The sequence below is a fragment of the Echeneis naucrates genome, chromosome 3 (assembly GCF_900963305.1).
Source record: "Echeneis naucrates chromosome 3, fEcheNa1.1, whole genome shotgun sequence".
Classification (NCBI taxonomy): Eukaryota; Metazoa; Chordata; class Actinopteri; order Carangiformes; family Echeneidae; genus Echeneis; species Echeneis naucrates.
In genome coordinates, this window is record NC_042513.1 from 5,828,943 (window position 1) to 5,848,839 (window position 19,897).

The window sequence follows — 19,897 nt, forward strand, 5'->3', positions numbered from 1 at the left end:
TATTCAAAATCTACTTCACACAAACAAATGTTCTGGATCTACATAGAAATGCATGTTTACACATAGAATCTTTAAAGAAGCATCAAATGTTTTGCTTTTCAATGTAAATTTACTTCTGTGTTTTTATCGCACTGACCACAAATGTATATCCATCTACTGCTCTGCAGAGGCTGCAGACGTTCTACCCCCGGGACTCATGTTTTATATCTGTAAGTGTGCTACACTAAAGATAAGCAATGGGCTGTCATCTGACATTTGAATGTTTTTTTTTTTTTTTGTGTGTTTTTTTTTTTTTTTTTACATTACAAACAATAACACAGCACAGATCACTTGACTGGAAGAGGAATGCTGACAAGATGCCTGATATTTGTATGTTTGTTCCTTTTGGAGGATCTCTCTTGATTCATCCGGGGTAATTGAGCATGTGTAGAAAAGCTGGCGTGTGTGCGTGTGTGTGTGTGTGTGTGTGTATTTGCGTGTTTGTGTGTGTTTGCATCTGTGCGTCTGCTGCTGTTGTTTGTGGCTTTATGTACTTAAGAGAGCACCATTTTAAGACAAATTTTCCTCAGAGAAAATAGTCGTCTTCAAATCACCATGAAGTCAGCCTTTCAGAAATGTTGACCAAAAAATATTTTAGCCATGAGGGCCGTGCCTCAGTCATATGTTACGTAGGTGTTACTCTTGCTGTTCCCGGAGGTCCCTCTGCGATTTCCGAGATTATGTGTGGTGTGAAGTTTGTCGTTCCTTTGCTCCCTCTGTCACTCAACTCAATTTAGGCACACTTAAAACACTGAGGGGAGATGACGATGTCATAGGTGGTGAGTGATGGTGATCAGACAAAAACTGTTTCAGAGTTGCACATCAAGACTGGAAGGGTGTGGTTTGTGCTTTCGGTGGGTCAATCGCTGCTCGGCACCTCAGTCCTGTCACACGGTTCCGTTCTCTTGCCTCGGCTTGTGGGTCGCTGTGCGAGTGGGCGTGCTCAGGGATGGGGCCAAGGTGCAGAGGAAGCCAGCCAGCAACGTGAGACCAAGACCCCCCCAGGCACAAAACATGGACCAGCCATAGCCATGGCTAATGTCCTCAGGGAGGCCGTACATGTAGCGAGGATAGCGGGATAGCTCAAAGTTGATTCCTGCCACACATGTGCACAAGGAGATGATGCAGCATGTTCCTGTGTGAGCAGAAAAGACAAGCAGCGATTTAAAATGTCTCTAATCTGATTACTGAGTTCTGACAGGCTCTGAGCATCTTAATGCAGGACAGGAATCATGTTACAGCACAGCATTGATCTACTATCGCATGATAACCTGAAGACGCGCTCAGCTGTCAACAAATAAATACAGGAATGGAATAAATTTGGCATTTGCCTGTGCTTGTGTATGGATGCGAGCATATGTGCTCTCACAGTACCTCCCATGAGAAAGAGTAGTCCAGCTACATATTGCATGAGGTCATGCTGCTGGCAGCATCCCAGCACTCCAATGATCCAGCCAAAGAGAATGATGGACACAGCCATGCCCACAAATCCAGCCGTCATTCGTCTTAGATCTGCAGGGAGAAGAGAAAACGTCACCAAGAGGACTGTAAGCTACAGCTGCTGAAAAATGAAACTGGTGATTACTCATAAAAATAAAAAAATAAAAAAAACTGAGGGGAAAACTACATTTAATAAAGCTGTAATCCATTGACCGCAAACTACTGCCAATTTTTCACCAGCTAGAGTCTCACTCATCATTCATTCTACTACACAAAATTAGATTTGTCGAGGCATACATCTTAAAAATGAGAATTATTATCCATAATAATATGAAAAATTTGATATCACAACCAACCAACAGCCTGATGTTATCTTTAAGAGATAGCTGCAGTATGCGTGTTCTCGTTATACTGTTATGCAAAAGCTTAAGTGAAAAATTTGCCTGAGAGCCAATGAGCTTAACAATTAATTTCATGCATCTGGTATTTTCTCGTGGTTCACTAAGTTTTACAAAGAGAACTGTAGAAGCTAATGTAAATTAGAACAAAAATATGAATATGTGCTTGAAAGAAAAGCTCTAGTTGCACCCAAATAAATAATCAGGCATTATCCAGTCACTGGTGGAAATATTCACTGCAAAGTTGACCAGCACTCTTGGTCTTTCTCTTTGAACAAGGATATCAAATAAATAATATAAGCCTATCTGAATTATTTAAGAAGAAATTTGATGGATGAATCCATTTGAAAGCCAATTGCTCCCTAAGAGTATGATGGCCTGATAACCTCTGTTCATGGCTCCAGATAGGGAGGAGAGGCTCTTAAACATCAGTGATATATTCAGGAATGAAGGGAAGCTGCATCTAAAAAGTAGAACAATCTTCCTATAGTAATAAATCAGAAGTTGACAGATAACGAGCAGAAAGATGTTGTTATGGTAACAGACAAACTGAATGGACACTGGACTGAAAGTGAATGATTATGACACAGGGAAAATATCTAAAAAAAAAAGAAAAAAAGGGCGGGTTTATAGAAGAGATTATGTGCACAATATGACCTATATAAAGCATACAAATAAAACAAAATAGGGCCCTAATTCTGCCTTGACACATACAAACTTATACATATACTCAACTGAACTGCTAAATGCAAACAAGCTCATATGGAGGATAGAGTTTTAGCAGTGGAGACTTGAAATACTACAGCCTTAGGGACCTCTATCTTGTATTTCTTTCCTGTTTCCATTCTTCCCCTTTTTTCAGTCAGTTCATTGAATACATTAGGCCGAGAGGGAAGACTGCGGAAAAGTAAATGTGAATAAACAAAAGCGGCTAAGAATTAAACCTCCATAACTAAACCAAAAAGTCCAAAGAACACCAAAAAGACAGAAACTTTCAGACTTACGGAGTGCATGCCACTCATCCTGTCGTATGGTCTTTGTGATGTTGATAGGTAAATTTCGTGGGAGGATGGACGAAGAGTAGTGATACTTGACTGGAGTACATCTTTGAATGATTCCTGGCAAAGAACAATGAAGGAGACAATTATAACTTAAACTCACATATTCTTCAAAAAACTGAGATTTTCTCTTTATATCTTTATATATTTATGGGATGGAAAAGATTCATATTTATTTTAAAAATAAACTTGTTTTGCCTGATTAAATTCATGTTCTAAACCACTCCTACAAGGTTATTAAGGAAGGATTAGGAAAGGAATATAGATTATTCTACCTAAAGCTCCATATAGGAACTTAATTGTTCTTATCCAAATTGAGTCTTTTCATATTTACTTACAGTGCAGTAAACTCTGCTCAGAGCTTTGCTGTATTTAGATTTCATAATTTTAGACCATTGTCCTACCACAACTGCAATGATAAGATAATTTAAGGAAAACTGAGATATATATGAACCAGGATAAATGGTTTGGTCTAATTCTATGAGCAATGATTATATCAGAGCACGAGCTTCACACACACAGATCTTTAAATGCTACAGTTTTACTGCTTGTGTTTGGGAAATTTTAGTTTCAAGAAAAATGGAGCGAACTGGCAAAATGCTAACACCAAGACTGAATTAAAGGTTTGGCATTCAAGTGTGATGGAAGCTCGAATAAATGTATTAATTACCAAAATGGTTGCAATTTCATTTTTCTTTCAGTTGACAAGTCAGTCACTTCAGCTCAATATATACTTCTAAATGGGTTAGCCATGGACAAACAAAAATAAACACTCATGGATATGTCCCTCATTGGCAGAATTACCTGAACAGAGAACGATTTTGTCACAATGCTGTGATCACAGACTGTAATCATGATTAGACAAACATCAGACACCTCGAAGCCCGCGTACCATCAAAGTTCACAATTTGAAGCATATGAGAAAATAACTTTCAACAGATTGCGTTCCCCTAATGAGACACTTTCACTTCTTAAACACTTTGCAGCATTTTACGTTTGCTTTTATTTTCCATTCTGTCTGAGTCTGAACGTAGTTTTGTAAATTGTATCACTTGAGAGGTGTGTATTTGTTTGCCTACAAGTGCAGTGAGACTTTTTAACATCTGATCTCACTGTTTCTACACTGTGTTTCAAACTGGTGAGCTTACTGACATTTACATACTCTCTGTCACAGCTCTGAGAACAAGAGCTATTATGATGTGAAATTATTTGTGTGATTTAAATGGCACGATCACTTTAACGTGTAACATTCCATCTGATATTACTTATGCACAGTCACTCTATAATATATATTCGCCATTATTGTGAAAGTGACAGTGTCAGATTGAAAATGGTATTTTATATTTTAGTTCTTGTTGTTTTTTTACATAGTTGGCTGGCAACCCAATAACCTTCATAAATAATCTGATATCATGTCGCTAAGATATCAACAGTAATATTAGTGGTTAACTTAAGAATATGCTCTTAAGTATTAGCTTAGTAAGTTACATATAGTCTTCAGTTCTGGAGGAACAAATATTTTAAATAACGCAAAGCTGCTGGTAACAAACTCTTCTAACAAAAGTTCAAATCTAATCTGAGCAGTACAAGGTGTAGACATAATGTCTGACACAAGGAAGAGACAGGGAAGTTTATCTTCAGCACCACAGGACTGGAAAACCACATTTTGGAGACAATGCCAATAAGCTTCATGCTGGTAGTTTACAGTGGAGTGAAGTGCTGCTGTCGTAGTCCACTCCAATCAGGCTGACAGATACAGTCAGCTGAACGAGAACAATATACATATGAGATGAGACGGATTTTCATGAAGCAGACTGTAAGGTGCGATAAAGGCTTGAACATGGTGTCATTTTCTTTGCAGATTTGCTGATTTCAATTGATAATCTTGACAGGAATTGATGATTATTTTAAGGTGGAGATGAATCGTTGGTGTAGCTGACAGATGATGCTCAGAAGAGGACAATATTAGCAATGTGCCGTACAGTGTATGGATGAATGAAAATATGTGTTAACTATAAAAGCTGTGATCCAAACAACAATTTGTGACACGGGTGTTTCCCATGGAGTGAGAGCCTCCTCACTGGGAATCTGCTCAGCTTTAGGACCTTGTTGTAGACTAAATATAGCATCAATGAGTAAGGCCCAAGGCCTGAGCTTCTTATGGCCACTGTGTGGTATTTTCTGTTTGACAAATTCAGCTTTCTCCTGCATCATGAGCTCCTGTTGTGTGACATTAACCTTTTCAACGTGGTGTTGAAATCACCTACAGATGCAAGCGTTCAGAAAACACAAGGAGCAAAACTAGACAGGCCATTATCTCAGAAGGGGAGATTCATTCAGCACCATGGACAACGACATTCAGCCTGGGTAGAAAAGCACACAGGGACTCAAAGCGTGGCTTTATAACGTCAGACACAAACACAGGGCCTCCAGATGATCCCCTGTTTGTGTCAGGCTGGGCGTGAGCTCATCGCCGAGCATCACGGCCTAGCGCAGCCTCCGGACCGCCCGTGTTTACCTTTGTAAATAAGGTCCTCGGTCTCCAGGTCGAAGCCCTCCCGGTGACACTTCCTCCACAGTCCGGAGATGGTGGAGTTAAACTGCCGGCTGCAGTGAGACTCTATGGACGACGCCGCGGCCAGAAAGTGCCGCTTCTCCCTGACGAGCACCGGAGCAGCCTCCGGGCCGCTAGCTTTCCTCTCCGGGGTCTTGGGAGGCATCTGGAGGGGGAGGTTGTGGTTGGAAATGTAGATGTAGCCCGGATCGTTTCGCTTGTTGGCATAGTTTTTACACCTCTCCCGATGTCTCCTCGCGTCGGTCTCGTACCAATAGTCGGTGCAAATGGCCATGGCGAGCAGCCCCAGCGCACAGAAAGCCAAGAAGAGCCCCGTGCTGGTTAATATTTTCATAGCGGCCATCTTCCCCACTCGATGGAGAGCCCAGACAGTCGCAGGAAGGTTCCTCCCCCGTGGCTGCCGCGGTGCTGGTGCTGGAACCGCGTGAAATAAATCACGACGGCGTTCACAGCCTCACGCAGTCCTGCCCTCGGAGCATGATGGTGCAAGGCCAGGGCCGTGTCAACTGGATGTGGCGGTCTATTGTTGTTTCATACCCGGTGGATGCAATGTTGTTCCCACCATCTGTTATGGTACCGGAGGAGAGAGGATGGATGGCGACCAACGCCGAGAGGAGGAGGAGGAGGAGGAGGAGGAGGAGGGGAGGAAGAAGGATGTAGTTGCGCGCTCTCTCCTCCAGGTTGTTGATGTTGCGGGATGGGGAGCAGACAGGAGCGTGTTGTGGTGTGTGTGTGTGTGTGTGTGTGTCTGTATCTTTGTGTTCGGGGGGGCGGTTCACGCATGAATGGCCAACTTTTGGATTTGGTAAACGTAAAACACAAGCGAGAGGTAATGAATGAAGTGAAGCAGCAGCTGTCAGTGTGGGGGTTTTGGTGGCTGGAAATTGTCAGTCTTAGTGTAGGGGAGTTGTGGATTTTATGACTCAGCCATTTAACCTGGTGACCGTGAGATGAAAGTAAACTTGGACTAATTTGTATTCTAAAACTCAATGTTTTAATATCTCAATGTGCTTGAATATAAAATGTAATTTACTCGTGCTAACTATTCATTAAAATAAAAAGTTCTTCTCTTCTTCTTTCTCTAGAGTGCTACAGAATAGAAAAAAAAAAGAAGATCAAAGACAAACATACAAAATGACAGCTGAAAGGTGAGAATGACAACAATAAAAATGTGTGTGACCAATAGTGGACTCAAGGTAAAAATATTTAATAACTGAGCTGACAGCAGCTCAAAATGCAGCAAAACAAGGAAGCAAACAAACAAACAAACAAAATCAAGATAATACACCGTAGGTGGTGAATTTAAGGTGCAAGATACCATAGACAGTTTTATATTCTAAACTTTGTAAAACCTGCTTTGTACTTCATTATATTTATGTCAATACATGCAAACGGAATTGAATGCTACATTGAATAATGGAAGAAGTTTTTTTTTTTTTTTTTTTTGTTCTTGTTAATAGCTCCATATTCAGATGAGACTGAATGATACCAATTCTGTTGGCAGGCGTATGGATGCTGATTTCTTATGTTACAGTGAGTCTTTTCATCAATGTTGGACTTACAAAGCTTGGATCATGCTGGGAACATTCAGTTTGGGAATGACGTAATTTTGTCCTGATGTTGGCTTCAGCATAGGAGATCAATTCATTCAAAAAGTAGCTCAGGATTTTGTCAGCAGCCAGACTTAAACTCCTTACTGCATATTAACTGAAGGTTGGTATAGCTGAATTTATAAACACAAAACTACTGAGGTCTTCACTTTCAGCAATGTTATAGTTGTCAAGCAGAACATAAATTGTATTAAATCCAGACTCCAGGAATTAAATACTTAAACTCTGACGTTATGGAATCATATTCAAACACCAGTAAAGGATTTGTCAGTTGTGTTGGCAGTATTTACTGCTGAACATTTTCCACTACAGTGCACTTAGTGGTTGTTTGTTGTCCTTATGTGCTGTGACTGAGGAAAGCTCGGACAAACAATGGGCTCCTCACAGGCTGATGGCGAAGGAAGGCAACCTACGACTGAGTCATTATGGCAACAAACGCTGGCCAAACAGACTGTGTTGAAATTGGACAAGTGTGAAAACACCCAGTCAATACCCCCTCCCTCCTTTCCCATATGACATTTCAGGCATAGCATCTTTGCAGTAGAACTGCACTCATGATGGTCAGTTCTTTGCAGCAAGGTGAAATAACCACACCGGGCTGCCTCAGGACCTTAACTTAGCGCTACCGCCAATACCAGAATATTCGGATCTCCCTGAAATCTATGTAATGCTTATAAATGTATACTATTTGTCTGATCGCATGTGTGATATTTTTGCCCTAAAGTGAAAACAAACAGATTAACAAAGAAACATAAACTATCAAAATACAGATTATATATAAATTTAAAGTTTATTTCTTTGGGAGTGGAAACGTTTACTAAGAGGTGAGTCAACATAAAGCTAAGTAAACATAAAGATATGAACAATCTTGCATGCTTAAGAGTTATCTGCCCCATGAAGTCTTAGAAACAAGTGTAAACTGCGCTCATCTTTTTCTTCAATTAATTTTGACTTTATCCCAAATATTTATTTGAACACCAACATGTGCAGAAATGGTGTAGATTGTGATGCGTGAGGGAGATACAACCAGCAGCAGAGGTGTAGGAGAGACAATAGTGTAGCACTTCATAGCAAGAAATGATTATGGAGTGGTGGTTGTGGTGCATCTCTTTTTGTTTATCTTTTCAATAAATATGCAGCATCTACATCAAGAATTGAATATGCAAAACATTAACAAATACACGTTTAAACAATTTAGGGTTAAATACATCTTAAAGGGAGAGGTCCTTATAAAAGGTCCAATAAAATCTGTTCTTTTAAGCAGGTATGTCAGGTGTACCTCTGTAAATATTTGTGCAAAACAACATGATTGTCTGATCAACAATAAAAAAATATTTGGTAACAGATATCCATACAAATCCTCTGAATTCCCTTGGTATTTAAGTCTGGCACATTTTGAAGTGTCCTTCCAAACCAGTCATTACATTACAAGTCAGCAAATCAACAAGGTATTCCTACCAGTCCATAAAGTGCCATTCCTTTGTCAGACACGTTTTAGTGGAAGAGGATGGTCATGATGGTAGAAATGTGATCTCTTTGTGGAGCTTCTAAGAATGGGGGTTTTCAGATGTAAAAGTTCCTGTAGAGCAGGTGCTGAGTGTTTTAGTGTTAGGTAAGGGCTCCATGCTCAGTCAACAATGGCAGAAAGGACAGCCATGACAGCAACACCACAGAAGATGAGCAGGATCTGCAACACAGACTGCCTGGAAAACGAAACAGAAAAAGCCACACAATAAAATAAAGGTCACATATTCAAGGACATTAAAGAAATGTTCCATGAGCCTGTTCAGAACTTGTGTATATCAGATGATATGTATCAAGTTTATGGCAACTGTGTCTTTTCACACAGTTACCATATATATTAGACACATTCTGCTACTGGTTTAAATTTTTCTATTGTCAGTCAGACAAATGCAAGCTTTTTAAAAGAAAATAAGTCTCTGTCTTTTTAACCTTCTATGTTTCTCTTGTAAAAAACCTTTTTTTGAACTGATAAAACACCCAAATGTTACCTTTTGATTTACTTCTTCAAGAAGAAAGCTAGTGAGAAGCGTTCGTTAACCTACATGTAAATTTAGTCTGCCAGACATCTCCCAACACTGACCTATCACACTTGCAGATGTGCTAACCTGGTTAGCCAGATGTTGAAGTGGCAAAATGAATTACACTCTATTGCTCATTGGCCCATCCAGATTGTAAGTGTCCATCTTTGTTGTTGTTCAGACCTCTTGAATAGCCCAGCCCGCAACCAATTGTTTGAGGCTAGACTTGAAGTAAAAATATAAACCTCTGCTCTAAATGTTGACCTGCTGTGCAAGCATAACTTAAAGAGCAAATACACATGGAACCTTTCAATTATTTATTATTTGAAAATATCTCACATACCTTAAACTGGCCTCATGTAGCAGGTCAGGGACCACATTCACCAGGGCTATGTAGAGAAAGCCCCCAGAAGTAAAAGGCAATATCCAGGCAGTTGCATTTTCTATAAATGGTACAAAAGACTTAGGACTCACTCTGGCTGGTCTCAACAATATGTTTAATTTTACATGTATCTATACACTGGTTCTTATGTCTTACCTGTGCCTTTTGGAGACTGAGTGCACAGAGCAAAGCAAGCTCCCAAGATGCCAACCAGCGCTGTAGAAAGCTGCATGCGAGCCGCACTCCATCGGTCAAACCCGGCTCTCAGCAGAATGGCAAAGTCTCCCACCTGCAGATGAAGACATTTCTCTTGTCAAAGGAATGGCTCAACACAACATGTTTATACAAATTCTTCAAGTAAACCGTGAACCTCTGTGTTTAGAAATTATGTTGTTGATTTTAACCAATATTTCATTCTGTCATCTCACCTCATGGGGGATTTCATGGAGCAAGATAGCAAATGTGGTGAGGAATCCAACCTGCAAGAAAAATCTCATTAATGCTGCTTTTTCTTGTTTGGTAAAGAAATGTGACATGTAGTATCAAAGGGAAAATGTGACTTGGAGCTGGGGAGCAGTCAAGCTGAGCGCTAAGCTGAATCTGCTTAGCTTGCAATTTACAGCACAAACATGGAAAATATAAAAGATAAAAGGAAGGGGCATAGATATGTGTACATCACATGTAGGTGCAAGGCTATTGGATTTCAGTCATTGGTCACTCAACATAAGGCTTAAACAGGATTTAGTTAGACAACCTTGTTTCATAATGTGCAGCTGTATGTAAACGTTTAGGCAATCATGGGTAAATTATGTAGTGTGCTGATTATTAAGTGGAAATGCATTAATACAACACCTGCAGCAGTTCTTATTTCTTAGTTTTTACATCATCAATAAAAACAGGAAAATTAAAAAATGATTTTAGCATGCGCAGAGGTTTGTGCTGTGTTAACCAGCAATTGGAGTTCCATGACCTCTTTTCACTTAATTTTCTTAACCTTCTCTCACTAAAGACTGATGAGTAATAACCACGCTTCATTAGAATTTATATTTGTATACAGTTTTAAGAATTTTAAAGTCTGTTAAATTCAGATGGAGTAAAAACTAAATGCATTCTGATGTCTAGTGAAACAACAAATGAGTGCAAGAAGCAAGGGGATATGGGAGAAAAAAAAAATAAAAGTAAAAAACCAAATCCAATTCAGACAAAAAAAATTAAATGTTCAAATCAGTATTTAAATAAATATTCTTCAAAATAAATTTGTTTTTGATTGAGGCAATAGGGGTTAATGACCATATTCATTTACCCTTGAGAGGAAATTTAATATTAAACATGACCCTGGAATCCTTCAGTGCTATATACTAACAAATTAAAATTATGTACATCAGCCATTCACAATTAAAAACCTTGAACTAGGATTTATTCATGTTTAAACAACACTGTGTGGGCACAGATCATTTTCATACAGCATTTCACTGTGGCAAAAATCGCATTGCGATAAATGTCCATGAGCATGAACAGAAAAGACTGGTGAGATGTGTTGTATGTGTATGTTTGAGACATCTAGTTAACTTCCTCTCTGGCACATTGATCCATAGTTCATGCTGCTAGCCTTATGTCTCTCCAGCTGGACTCTCATTCCCACAGCTACAAATGTACCTTAACTACTGAGGTGACACAAAACCCATGTAACTGCATTCTGAAGTCTATTCTTGTTGAACAAGCTGAAACATAATATAATAAGAACATGTTTCATACTGGAAGCTGTTGTATCCTGTAATGAATGCCCACAGAGTGGCAATGCTGATAAAACAGGTTTACCACTCTGCCAGGGAGGCATGCATTATACACTGCCAAACACTGCACTCACAAGGGAGTTATATGTCCAAACTCCCCAGATATATTTTTGTCCTTTGCTTTCATGAAAGTGGCAGTAAAAAAATACACATTACATGTGTAGCAGAAATGAACCATAGAGCTCTCTCCGTAGTCAGATTAGCTGTGGAGGAAACCTAGAGAAACTAGTGGGTATCCACATAGATGTGGAAACAGACAGTAAACAATCCATAAATTCAGCCACAGCTGAGCCTTATTTCTATCCCCATAATTGTGACGCTCAATGCCCCATCTGAGGTTCACTCATGCTTTAACCTGGTTTCTCCCCTTATTTGCCTCCTCTGATAATAACATTCTTAGTCTTCAGATGGCTAGAGTTTTCCATTACCTGCTTTTGTTTCACCTTCCACGTTACCTGGGGAGGGCCATCGATACCCGCCAAAGAAAGTAAAGCAATATGACCTCTTTTGGTGGTGGCAGTGGAAGATACTTTTCCTTTTCCCCCCAAATAAAATCTTCCCTTTCCAATAAAATTTGTGCTAGCAGCTAAATAAATAAATAAACAAACAATCATGAAGGCAAAGGACACATGGAACAAATTTTAACACCAGTAGTGTCATTACACTATTCTTTGACCATGTTGCAGATCTACCGTTTCTAACAGTTATTTTTAAGTTTCGCTACTGCTACATAGCCCACAGTATCAGTAACACCTAGTTACCAGTCTAGTAAAGCATTGATAGCTCAGCAACAACCTTCAGCAACTTACTTGCCAAGAGCTATTTCGAGTGGCAGAAAGTAATGCCAATGTTCTTTATGTAACTTTATAATTTCTTGCTCCTGACAAGACTGAAAAGGCAACAGCAGTTAAAATTAACAATAAGAAATGTAATACTTCAAAATATTCAGATGACTCCTCTTTTTAAATTTCCACAAAGTAAATCTGCATTTGCACATGCAGGATTTCCATTCAGTTACCTTATTTATAATTCATATAATCATATATAGCCATGGTGATTTTGCCAAGGCTAAAGTCAGTCTGTGCGCAACATTTTTTAGCTGTTATTACCAGTTCATTACTGCATGTGGAGTAGTCTAACCCTAACCATGAGGGATATTTCACCTGTTATTATAGTTTATGAAATCCTAGAACATTTATATTAATATGCATGGTGAGAACTAATTGTGAATGTAATCACATTGTCACACAGTTTGTTAAACTGGTGATTTCTCATGTACACTTTGTAATGTAAACACAGTCAATAAACTACATCCAATGCATTTCAAAAGTAGGCACAAGATAAAAGATTCAGAGCATTCTTATTCATTTGTGGAAAAAAAAAGAAAAAAGTATTTTTTGCATTTCCCAGTTTTTCAGTAGGCATTCCAATGGAACTGATCTTTATTATTTTTGTTTTTAAAAGGTATCACAGCCTCTTACCTTTTTACTGATCAGGAAACTCCCTGCTACTGCCAGTCCATGAGTGAAATTGTCAATGCAGTTGGCCAATAGGTTTAAATACCCACTTATCTGTGACAACACAAAACATAATGCAACTTTTTCACATGAACCATCTCAAGTCAGATCTACGAGAACTGTGGTCAGCATGAAATAGTTGTACTTCTAATACAGAGAAGGTAAACATATATAGGTTATAAAGTTAAATACAGAATAAATATTGTTTCACCTAAAGTTACTTTAATTCTGTACCAAGTTTATAAAAATAAATAGTATATAGTAATATAGTATGTTCCCTCAGGAAACTCCAAATCTCAGTCCAGTTTAAGAAAAAAAAAGGAAACACATGATCACTTAACACAAAGTAGCTTTTGGTGATGTACCATGAATTTCTGGGTAGTTATGTTTTTCCTTTCCCTGTGATATGCTATCCATCCAGCCAGCAAGCCTGCCAGCTGGAGGCATTCTAGCCCAGGAATGATATACAGAGACAAACAACCTGACACACTCACACCCACAAATAAATTTAGGATCACAACTTAACCTAACGTGTGTGTGTTTGAACTGCAGAAGGAAGTCAAGGCCAGGAATTGAAACCAAAAGGCCTTCTTGCTGTGAGACGACAGTGTTAACCAATGCAAAACTATCCTGGCTCACAGTGAATTATGTCAGATATTGTTGAATTACACATCCTAATAATTTGTGATGTCCCACATCACACAACCAATTTCATAAATCAATTGTAAACTACTTAAGAAATAAAGAGACTGTTGTGCTTGGGTTCACTATTCAAAGTGAGTAGTTATGTTAATTTAACATTTTTTCACAGTGACAATGAAAAATAACATGACAGTTTTGAGGACAGAAAATTTTAAATGAAAAAAAATTCCCCTCTTACATAAGGAACTAATATCAACAATTTAACCCAAGTTGAGTTTCTAATTTCCTGCCTTTTTTGTTAAGTGGGAAATGTTCTTGTCAGCTTTACCTTGATTTTCTCTGATCTTTTCTGCAGACTCTGTTGCTTGGAGGATTTCCATGACTCAGCATGGTGGCCATTTCTGAGTGATGCCACTGCCTTTTCACTAAAAAATGAAATAGACTGTGTCTGTGAAGAAAAAGGAAGGAATATTAGGCCAAAATGAGCAGTCCCCATGTGTACACTGTTTCATACATTTTTAACTGTTCCTTAATAAAAAAAAAATACTAGTGTCTACTGTCAATTATCTACCAACAACTTGTAAGAACTTTTATGTTGCATGCAGCAAACAAGCACTTCACTGTCATTTCATGAATGCCAATGGGCTCACCCATGAGCAGCAGAACAGTAGGAAAAAGCCTGATTATTTTAATAACTTCCTTAATATACAGTGATAAGAAAGGCAGATGACAATTAATGCCTTTTTAATGTTCAACGTGTATCTTTCAAAAATAACAAAGATTGATCTCAGGCTACAGCCTCTTTTTTCCGAGAACAGCCAACTTCCTTCTTTGCTTAGTCAGAAAGCACCAATGTTGCAATTTAAAACAACAGTTAAATTAAGTGAGAGGAAAATAGCTTGCTGGCCTCTGGCCATAAAAAGCATTTGCTCCATGTCTGTGATTGAAGAGTGAGAAGTTTATCAATCCTGCTGTAGAAAAGATTGGGCCTAAATTGGCAGCACAGAACATCCTATCACCTGTATGTAATGAGAAATTGTATTCTTTTTAAATGATGCATTTGAACCTTTGGCGCATATGATGCATGCATCGGAAACAGTGAGCAGAATAATAAATAAATAAAAATCATTGGTTAAAGTCCCTGCATCTTTAGATTACTCTAAACACTCAGTATCTTAAAAGAAAATTCTTACAAAATACTTCTCCATCTCTCAAAGACACTGTCACACTGTCCCTGTTTATAAGCGCTATAAGTGCTCTCCTGTGGACAGTGAAATGGCTAAAGCAGCTGCTTCACCCAATCACTATAAATAGACATGAGTAGAGGAGTTGGGCCATGCATTCTAATATTCTCCTTCAGTAGCATTACAAAAGACGGATGCGGGGTGAACCTGCCTTTACAAACAGACATCCACAGTTTACAAAGGAATGTCATATGCATTCTTTTTTTTTTTTTTTTTTTTTTTTTTAAATCAGGCACCTCTTTTGATTTTTGTGAACACACAAATCAAATAATGAACAACAGCAGTATTTCAGAGTGCACATTAGGCACAATCTCGTACAGGGTTTACGCTGCTCATTGATAAATATCCTCTTTACATGAAAATCATACAAATCTCTATGTATTAAAACAAAGATTGTGATTTTACAAGGGCTTATGTGCAAGACTGGTTCTTGAGAGCAACACATAAGAATAGTATCAACCTTTATATTTACAAGAAAGCCAATAAGCACATTCCCCAAAATGTGAAACTAAGCTTAACATCCTCCCTGTTAGAGGCAATCACAGATAATCCAGTCATGCAGTCAGTCATCTGATGCTATGGTAGGCGACCAAAGCAGCAATAGCATTTACAGAAATATGCAGACCAAGCATCAAATGGCTCTGTCTAAAGGATTTTTAAAATATATGTGATGGCTTGTACTGACATGCCTGTGAGCAGTGAGGATATTGTCCACTTACAGCAGAGTTACAATTCAGGTCTGATTTTGAAGTTGGATCCTCATGGCTATCTTGATCTGGAAAGATCTTCTCTAAGAGAAGGAAGGCCAACAGGCCAACTATTACCCACAAACCTTGGGTCTTATAGTGGTTTTGTTTACCAGCTATGGGGAGAAGAGAGATTGTACATAAGAATGAGGCATACAGTGAAAGACAATTCAGCAATAGCATTATTCAAGTACAAACAAATGTGAGTAGCACTTCTAAAAACAATATTGTTTAAAGACAAGAATCATATGAAACATTGTTTTAACAAAACTAATGTTTAATTTGCTTTACACTATATTACAGGCTGACTTGTTGATTGATTAATGGCCATTTTACCAAAACAAATACTGTCAAAAGGTGTTACTTCAGAAATTGACATTACATTGGTCTGTAATAGTATATTACAATACCAGACATATCATTAGTCACTCTTATTGTTCATTGCCATTATTTTCAATCTTAGACTGGATGAATAGTTCAAGGAAATGATAATCTTCAGATGGAAAAGTGGTGATGGCATTGGTGCAAAGGAAACTTACCTGAAGTGTCAGACAGTGCCCAAGCTTCAGGAAGGAGGTGAAGAAATACATCACCAAGCAGACCACCAATAGCAAAGCTCAAGAGCTGCTTCAACTTCTGGCATCCAGCTGAGAAAACACAGAAAGAGTGACGAGACAAGACAGCTATGACTACACAGTCTGATGAATGAGTAAGTATTTATTAATGTCATGATGCATTCATTCCATTTTTTTTGTGGGGCCTTTTCTACTGATCACTCAATTATTTTATCAAAAAATAGTACTTGATCAACATAAATGTGCTTAAGTACTTTAAGGTAAAAATAGGCAAACACAGTGAATACTCACGTATACCACCGATTTATTGGGGGATTTTTGTGGATATTCCTTTGTAATGGCTAACCTCTGGTGAGAACTGCACATGAAATCCAAAAATACATCTAGAATGCCACGTTCCTGTGGGTGGGGCCACTTCAGAGGCTTCAGGCCTCAGGCTGACCTACAGTCACTTAGCCCTGATAGCTAAAGCTCAGAAGTTGTGCTAGAGGAACAATGTACCTTCATAATAATTATTTAAATGTTACAAGTAAGCAATGCAATTCTCAATTTTGTGGCTCAAGGTACTCCAGAGTATTCAAATTATTCACATAGTTTCTTTAGTTACAGCTCAAGTGAGAAATTTAAGAAAGGTTTTTCTAATTTATACTTTGGGGCATATCTATCCAGTTCTACAGGGACGAATGCAATGAAGTGTATGGAGTCACCATTAAAGTTTGTTTCCAGGAAGGTCAAAAGCATATTTAAGGTTCTGCTGACAAAGAAATGGGAGTACTATTTGGTGAGCCCACTAGAGTCTGTGTCTCTTGTTAAGCAGGTGTGGAGAGCTGCACTCTAACCTACTCTGCGTTCAACATTTTTGTTCGGCTTTTAATTTACCTTTATAGACTCCATCAATTATGCTTTGGTTGCATGTATGCATTCCAAGTACTGGACACCATCACTAATATCACTTGGACTGTTTGACTTATTACAATGAGTTGTTTATTATTGAAAAATTTAAATCAGGCACTATTTGCTGGTTTTGCTATTGATAGATATCTAATGGTAACATATTTGGCTATTTACAGACCAGTGAAAAGGAAATATTTGAGTTCCACATCAAACAAGCAACTTTCTTTGCTTGAAATGAGCTATCTCCAGGAGTGGAATGCAAAATAGATCTGAAATTCTTTTAGCGTCTTGCTTCAATTTCTCTCTGTCCTTTTCTACTCCTGAAGACAGAATGCTAAACAGCTAGCCCTGGTGCAGTTGGAGGGTCTAATTTTTGATTCGTGCTTCTGTAGTGTCTAGTTTGTACTCAAGAAAGAGCAGTGTTCAGTGGGTGACATCTTTCTTATCTGTAAGGGAAACAACTGTTGAAAATGACGTTCAGGTTCTGCATTACCGTCTCATACCTTCTGTTTTGAGGGCTGCTCCAGCCTTAATGGGAATGACAAGCAGGGGGAAGATCCCGCTGAGCCCTACAGCAACAGAACCCACCAGGGACAGGAGCCACACATGAGCATGCTCATTGGCTAAGAGGTCTAATACTGCCTGGAGGCCTGGGAAGTCACTGGTCAAGCTAGGTCCTGGTCCTGTTGCTGTAGCTGTTGCTTGAGCCATAGCTGTTTGTGTCATCTTCTGGAGGTTACCATCAGCAGGGTAACTTGAACAGAGCAGCGACAGCCCAGCTGGGCATCCTACAGTTTCCACCTTTCATCTGTTCCAGGGTCCAAAGAGAACTTGAAACCAGTGATGATGTGAGAGGAGCACACTTTCAGACAGACAGGCCTCTCCTCTCAATGATCTCAATGATGAACAAAAAAATTAAATGAACATGAGATTAGGACTGCAGCTCATATTTATTATTCTACAACCAACCAACCTAAGTACTCTGATACTTTAAAAACAGAAACCAGATCCAAATGGTTGTCGTTCATCTGTGCTGTGTTATAGTAGGATTGTGTCAAGTGGAGGTAGTAAACTGACCCCTTGATTCATAATTATACATAATTTCATAAGCTGAATTTTACTGTTGTAGCTGCTCAAGGTGGATATAGTTTTAGCTCCTTTGCACACAGTTGGCTACACTAATTCACTGCTTCTGTTATACATTAATCTGAGGAATTGCAAAATGCTCAATTTTGTGCTTTTGTGCTTATTTTGTGAAATATTGGATGACCACACGATCAAACAGTTAACGGCAGCAGTGTGAAGTTTACAGGAGAAATCTCTCAACATGTAAGATATCGCACTGAATACATAAAAGGGATTCAGATTAGACACTGGTGTCTACCTTTAACTAAACACTAACTAGTCTAACTCCAATTACCAGAAGAAAAACTCTGGCACAACTATTGAGGATGTATTTTGTTTTCTGAACTGATTTATTTGTAGTCTAAATTTTTGGATTCTTAGGTCCGACCTCTGCAGTCTAAACAGCAGCTGCTTCTTCTTGGCACAGTTAAAAGTTAACGTGGCGTCCAAGTATCTGAAACTGGTTCAGCCTTTGGCAGGAAAAAAAGGTTGAAACATGTATTATATGACACACTGAACTGGACCTACAGCTCGGTTTCCTAACTGGAAGTTAGCAGATCACCAGTTTAACTCGCAGCATTTGCGTTGCGATACGAAGCACACAGGGGGAGAGAGAGAAAAGTGAGAACACCGAGGCGTGATGCCACTGCACGCTGAAAACAGAGTTGTTGCTTTTGTTTGTTTGTTTGTTTGTTTGTTTGTTTTCCGGGTATGGTCCAGGAGCTGCAGCAGTCGCTAACTCTCAGTCAAACAGTAAAAGTTAGCAGGCTAACGTACGCAGGCTGATTAGCTTGAGCAGGCGACCCGTTCGATCTCAATCTAACGGTCAGCCGTTACAGTAGCTACCGGGAGCTCGTGCTAACCACACGGTTGCGCAGACGGTTGACAGAAACAACATGGATGCCGACTGTCCGTGTGGATGGTTTTATCGTAAATACCTGGTGGATTCCACTGTCTTTGCACCAGTGTGTCCCTGCCATCCAGGCCGACTTCGTGAAGGCAGGCTTGGGTTTTCTCCTCGCTCCGAGCAGCCGAGGGCAGACTGGGCTGACCGACGGTTGGTCACCGGGGCTTCCCCCCCTAAACAGCCACGTATCAGGATCCTGGGAAGGGAAACCCAGACCCGCAGAGGAGGGTCCGGATCCCGCCCCGGCTGAGATTTCAGGAAGTTCCTGCAGCCGCCGTCCCAAAGTGGGATCCACACAGCACAAACACCGGTCTGGGACGTGGTTCTCATTTCAGTCAAACATGAGTTATCAAATGAAATCGTTTTTTAAAAGCATAACAGAGTTACTTTACAACACCAAACGCACTGGTTCCATTATCAGGTAACAGTGGATGCAGGTCAGTGTAGTTTCGTGTAGTTTAGAATAGTTTAATGCAGTTTAGTGTGGATTTGGGAAGTAGTTTAAGATAGTTTTGAGTAATTTAGTGAAGTAGTTCAATATGGAAGTACTTTCATGTAGTTTAGTGGAGCAAGTATTATGTTATTTTGTTTCATTTAGTGCTTGCATGTTTCGTGAATAGCACCTTTTTCTTTGCAGCTACAACTACTTGTGGATTCATTAGCAATGAACGGAAATGGCATTTGCGGGTATCCAATTAGAAAGCTGATCAAATAAACGACTATTCAAGCACAAAATATCAGAAGATTAACTGGTTCTGATTATAATCGATTAAATAATATTTGCAATTTAGACTTTTTTTCAGATCCGTATCACTGTTTCACTTGACTGTTGGATGCCTTTGACCAAAACAAAATAACAAAAGGGTAAACTTATTAAAAAGGAACCATTTAAATATCACCTTAGTATTAA

At 39.1% G+C, this 19,897-nt stretch overlaps 2 protein-coding genes across 2 annotated transcripts; both read right to left on the reverse strand.

The window, feature by feature from the left end:
* Nucleotides 1-251: 251 nt before the first annotated feature.
* Nucleotides 252-5,853, reverse strand: tmem276b (transmembrane protein 276b). The gene is made up of 4 exons (XM_029497945.1): nt 5,454-5,853; nt 2,882-2,995; nt 1,414-1,551; nt 252-1,174 (listed from the first exon to the last, which is right to left on the reverse strand). The coding sequence occupies exons 1-4, from the start codon at nt 5,851-5,853 to the stop codon at nt 927-929; spliced, it is 900 nt and encodes a 299-aa protein (XP_029353805.1). The 3' UTR covers nt 252-926.
* Nucleotides 5,854-6,696: 843 nt separating this feature from the next.
* slc39a13 (solute carrier family 39 member 13) lies at nt 6,697-19,216 on the reverse strand. The gene is given in 12 exon segments (XM_029498813.1): nt 6,697-8,823; nt 9,506-9,605; nt 9,701-9,833; nt 9,973-10,023; nt 12,819-12,908; nt 13,825-13,944; nt 15,460-15,602; nt 16,026-16,133; nt 17,459-17,686; nt 17,689-17,712; nt 17,715-17,850; nt 19,019-19,216. Coding segments are annotated over 11 exon segments (1,122 nt in total). The 5' UTR covers nt 17,764-17,850; nt 19,019-19,216; the 3' UTR covers nt 6,697-8,747.
* Between the last annotated feature and the right edge of the window lie 681 nt (nt 19,217-19,897).

Coding starts and splice junctions, on each gene's coding strand:
- tmem276b (XM_029497945.1), bottom strand. CDS start 5,853: ATGGCCGCTATGAAAATATTAACCAGCACGGGGCTCTTCTTGGCTTTC. Junction 1,552..2,881: donor GGATGAGTGGCATGCACTCC/GTAAGTCTGAAA, acceptor TTCTCCCTGCAG/ATCTAAGACGAATGACGGCT. Junction 1,175..1,413: donor ACTACTCTTTCTCATGGGAG/GTACTGTGAGAG, acceptor CTGCTCACACAG/GAACATGCTGCATCATCTCC.